The sequence below is a fragment of the Mesitornis unicolor genome, unplaced genomic scaffold (assembly GCF_000695765.1).
Source record: "Mesitornis unicolor isolate BGI_N332 unplaced genomic scaffold, ASM69576v1 scaffold13750, whole genome shotgun sequence".
Taxonomy (NCBI): domain Eukaryota; kingdom Metazoa; phylum Chordata; class Aves; order Mesitornithiformes; family Mesitornithidae; genus Mesitornis; species Mesitornis unicolor.
In genome coordinates, this window is record NW_010159221.1 from 1 (window position 1) to 4510 (window position 4510).

General features: G+C 45.7%; 1 protein-coding gene across 1 annotated transcript in view; it reads right to left on the minus strand.

Annotated features, from left to right (window-relative positions):
- Nucleotides 1-1241: 1241 nt before the first annotated feature.
- Nucleotides 1242-4510, minus strand: part of ELAC1 (elaC ribonuclease Z 1) — a 3590-nt gene continuing 321 nt past the window's right edge. Inside the window, 3 exon segments of the mRNA XM_010185976.1 lie at nucleotides 1242-1711; nucleotides 2298-2573; nucleotides 2576-2764. Of these exon segments, the coding sequence (XP_010184278.1) occupies nucleotides 1242-1711; nucleotides 2298-2573; nucleotides 2576-2764 (935 nt within the window).

The window sequence follows — 4510 nt, forward strand, 5'->3', positions numbered from 1 at the left end:
GTATATATATTGTATATTAAAACCAATTCATTTTCCATCTCTATCACCATCAACCCAAGCACAAACTCTACATATTATATTCACATATATGTTATACGTTATAATTATATATATTATATACATAAATATTATGTATATGAATACATTGTATATTAAAACCCATTCGTTTTCCATCTGTATCACCATCAACCCAACACAAGCACAAACTCTAAGAGCTGTACTTAAATTTTCCAGGATTCTCAATGTTTATTAAATTGTTTCCGCTTTCAGGAATCCACGCCAGGGGAAATATATTTAGGGCAGATTTTTCCAAAACGATTCTCTTAATTTTCACCGGCAAAATCGAGCTCAAAATTCGGGCAACTCCAACTTCGAGTTTATTTTGAGGTTGGAAGGAGCCAAAGTTGGTCCCCGTAACTGAAATCAGAAGCCATTGCAGAAACAGACCGAGGAACAGGTAAAATTCCTCCCGTAGGGGTATTTCTACAAGGAGAAATCCGCTTTTATCAGGATAATTTCGCTGTGAAAATGCACTCGGAGGAACAGTTTAGGACCCAAACCTTTACTGATGCAGGGAAGAGGATGCAAACTCAGGCTTCACTCTTCAGAGCTTTAAACGAATCAAATAATTAATTAAGAGCGATTACACTTGACAGGAAGCCTAAATTATATTTTATTTCCTAATTAATGTCATCATTCAACTTCATACGCAAAGGGAGAACGGGAAGAGCGCCTCAACTTGAGCATCGCAAGAGCCCCAAACGCTTGGCGGAGTTATCAATGCTTTATTAATTCAAGCTATAAATGCTTTATTAATTCTGGCGTGATCATCCTCTGACACAGAAATCAGCTAAGTCACAACATACTGTGTACAAGTTTGAAATCTTATTTAAAGGCTCGTAGCGAGACATCCTAAATTCGGGTTCAAAACACCTTTCCGCGGGCTAAATGAAGCCAAATAACCCAGCGCTCTGCTCTAGAAATCGGTGGTCCAAGGAAAACCCCTTGCATCACCCTAAAAGTCAAAATTGGGGGTGTCTGAAATAATCACTTGGGAATTTATCCCAAATTCCAGCTGTTTTGAGTATCCTTTATTTCTCACTTTCCAAAAGCACCTGCTACTCCCTCCAGCTCGCGACGCCTCTCTGCGCGCCACAGCCATGAACTAATTTGGATACCAGACACCCAACCGTTATTTCTCATTGCTCCTCCTTTGCGTCTTCGCAGGCAGCTCGCCAATGCTATTTTGACTTCTTCATTGGGATTTCGAGCGTCATGAAGTCCTCAGCCAGCGTGACTTCTTGGCCACCCAGCACCGCCTCTGCCTGTCTCTTCAGCTCGGCGACGTCCGCGTCTCCCTCCCCTCTCAGCGCAGCGGGTTTGTAGCGCTGACTGAAGTGATTCAACACCAGCTTCTTAACTTGACACCGTTTTGCAAACCCCGATGCCATTTTTGGGGTGCTGTGCCCGTGCTCTCTGGCTTTTTCCTCTTGGGTATCGTCCAACGTGGCTTCGTGGATCAGGACATCCGCTTCACGGCAAAGCTTCGCGGCTGCATCTCCAACCGTCCCGGAGCAATCCCCCAAAATGCAGATTTTCCTTCCGGGAATAGGATCTTCTAAGACGTCTGCAGGAGAAATCGTGAGTCCGTTTTCGAGAACGATTGCTGCTCCATTCTTCAGTTTCCCATATAAAGGACCTGGTTGAACTCCTGGGAAAGAAAGAGAACAGAATCCGTAAGTGTTAAGGTGTCAGCTTTCCAAAAAATAAATCACTTTAGGAGAGATACGCTACGTACAGAGCTGTCTCGCTGAAAAAAACATCACCTTAATATAAATAGCAATTGATAGGCCACGTATTTCATATAAATAAAGAGCTTGTAGCGTTAGCAGGAAGTGTGTTTGAGGAAAAGCTACGTTCTTCATATTATAGCCAATAAATGCACTGGCCATGCATTTACGGACAGCCACATTGTGCTTTTTAAACTTCAATATCTGAACCTGTTTGCTCTTCTCAGCACGATATTAATTGGCACCGGTGTTGCACAGCAACTCAGCCCCCTGCCTTGGTATGGAGTGTTAAAATGTCTTTATTATGAACAGGAAAACTGAATTTAAATGCATTACGGGGAGCTACAGCAGCTCTAATTTGCTTGAACCCCTACAAAGGTGGCCATAAAATGATTTCAGCTGCTTGTGAACCCCGATTTGGTGACGTTTGCCGAAAATGGGCATCTCTACTCAGCTTGTAACGCATGCATTTCAAAATTAAGAGGAAAAGTAAAGCAAAGCACTTACCAAGCTCTTTCAGTTTCTGGACATTGAGTTTACCCGCCCGGGGCTTCTCTTCCAGCACAAAACCAAAGGAAGGAATGCGGTGAAAGAGGCGAAACGCTTTCACCACCAACTGCTCATCCTCAAGCAGTAAATAGGACTTTTCCACTGGATCCAGGTGGAGGATTCTCCCTTGAGCTCCTTGCAGAGAAACCTCATCTCTGGCTAAGTCCGAAAACTCCTTAAATTCTTCCGCAGGGCACTGGTCCCGTGTGGGCACCAGTTCATGAACGGTGTAGGGAAAAGAAGTTGGGAGTGGGAGAGCTCCATGCTCCTCCAGATGAAGTCTCGGAGTCCCAGTGGCCCATAAATATCAACTGGGGGTCTGGTTTGGTCAGGGTTGGTTTGGAGGCTGAGGGTGCACAGCAGGCCGGGAAGTCCAAAAAAGTGGTCACCGTGAAGGTGCGTTATGAAAATCTTGGTAATTTTACCTATGGGTTACAACAGGAAAAGAAAGCAGAAAAAAGATGGGAAATAATAGGGTCACAATAACCCCATGCAGCGCTACAGGCTTGGGGCCCAGTGGCTGGAAAGGAGCTGGGGGTGCTGGTGGCAGCAGATGCCCAGGAGGCAGCAATGTGCCCTGGTGGGCAAGAAGGCCAAGGCCATCGTGGGGTGGAGGAGAAGGGGTGGTTGGAGGGCACAGAGGTTCTCCTTCCGCTCTGCTCTGCTCTGCTCAGACCCCATCTGCAAAATTGTGTCCAGTTCTGGTCCCTCAGCTCAAGCAGGACAGGAATTGCTTGAAGAGTCCAGCAGGGCCACAGAGAAGAGGTGCGGATCCAGCAGCCATGGTGAGACAGTGGCCTTGCCATGTTTCCTTATCATACAAGCGCTATCACTTGGAGAAGTGAACACTGCAGGAGCATCTCCTGCTGAGGAGCAACTGAGGGAGCTGGGGCTCTTGAGCTTGGAGCAGAGGAGCCTGAGGGGTGCCCTCATTCCTGGGTCTCCATTTGGAAAGGGCAGTGTCAGGAGGAAGGAGCCAGGCTCTGCTCTGGGCTGGCCAATGCCAGGACAAGGGGCAATGGTCCCAAGCTGGAGCACAGGAGGCTCAAGCTGAAGGTGAGGCCAAAGTTTGTGAGTGTGAGGGTTATGGAGCATGGCCCAGGCTGCCCAGAGAGGTTGTGGAGTGTCCTTGTGTGGAGACCCCCAAAGCCCTGGCCGTGTTCCTGTGGGACTGCTCTGGTGATCCTGCTCTGGCAGGGGTTGCACTGGGGGAGCTTTCCAGGGCCCTTCCCACTCCTCATATTCTGGGATCTGTGATTCTCTGATAAATGAACAGCGTAACAACTCAGAAATAATCACTTTTGGGCCAGAAGCGGGAAGTAAGGAAGGAGGGAAATGAAAATAAAAGCAGCATTTAAGAAAGAAATCCCAAAGTACAAAGTGTTTTTTTCCCATAATAGCAATAAACAAAATGAAGTGCTGGAAAGGGGTTGTGCTTTGATACATTTGATAGAAACTGCGGACTCATGGAAAATACAAAAGGTAATTTGTGTTAGAGATCTTAGTTTAGAATCTAGCACATGAAACGACCATCATTAAAATAAACAGAAGGAAAAGCAGCCAGTTTTGATCTGAGAGGTTTTTAAAAGGGAACAACCTGACGGATCCTGACTGGTTTGTTTCGAACAGATGAAAAATTGCACTTAAAAGATTTGGGCTTTGTTTTGTGTCTGAGTTTGTCTCACCTCAGCTCCCCAGCACTACACTCTCCCTGCTTTCAGTTTAGTAAGAATCAGTAAATTCAGTCAAAATTACTGTGTTCGCTTGGTCATTAAATCCCCCGATCGCTTCCGATTTTGGGGGAGCAGGAGGTTGCTCTTCTGTTTGTAATTGCTTTACAACTTTACATCTCAACATCTTTACAACTCAAAAGTCTGAAGCCTCTTGCAAAAACCCAGTGACTAAAGGGAAGCCTGGTTTCTCCTTTATTTGCCAAAATGCAAGTGACCATAAATCCAACTTTACTTTTGAAAACGAAAGCACAACATTTCTTGATAGGAAGACTCACAGCGGGTATTGTCTAGAGCTGCCATCAGAACTGTGCCAGCTTAAAGCTGTTCTGTGGTCCACATTTTAAACTACCCCACCTAAGAAATTAATGCAGGAAATCTTGGTTCTCGAACGCAATCCTTTACGAAAGGGCAACCCAGGATTACAGCGCAGCAGGTTCA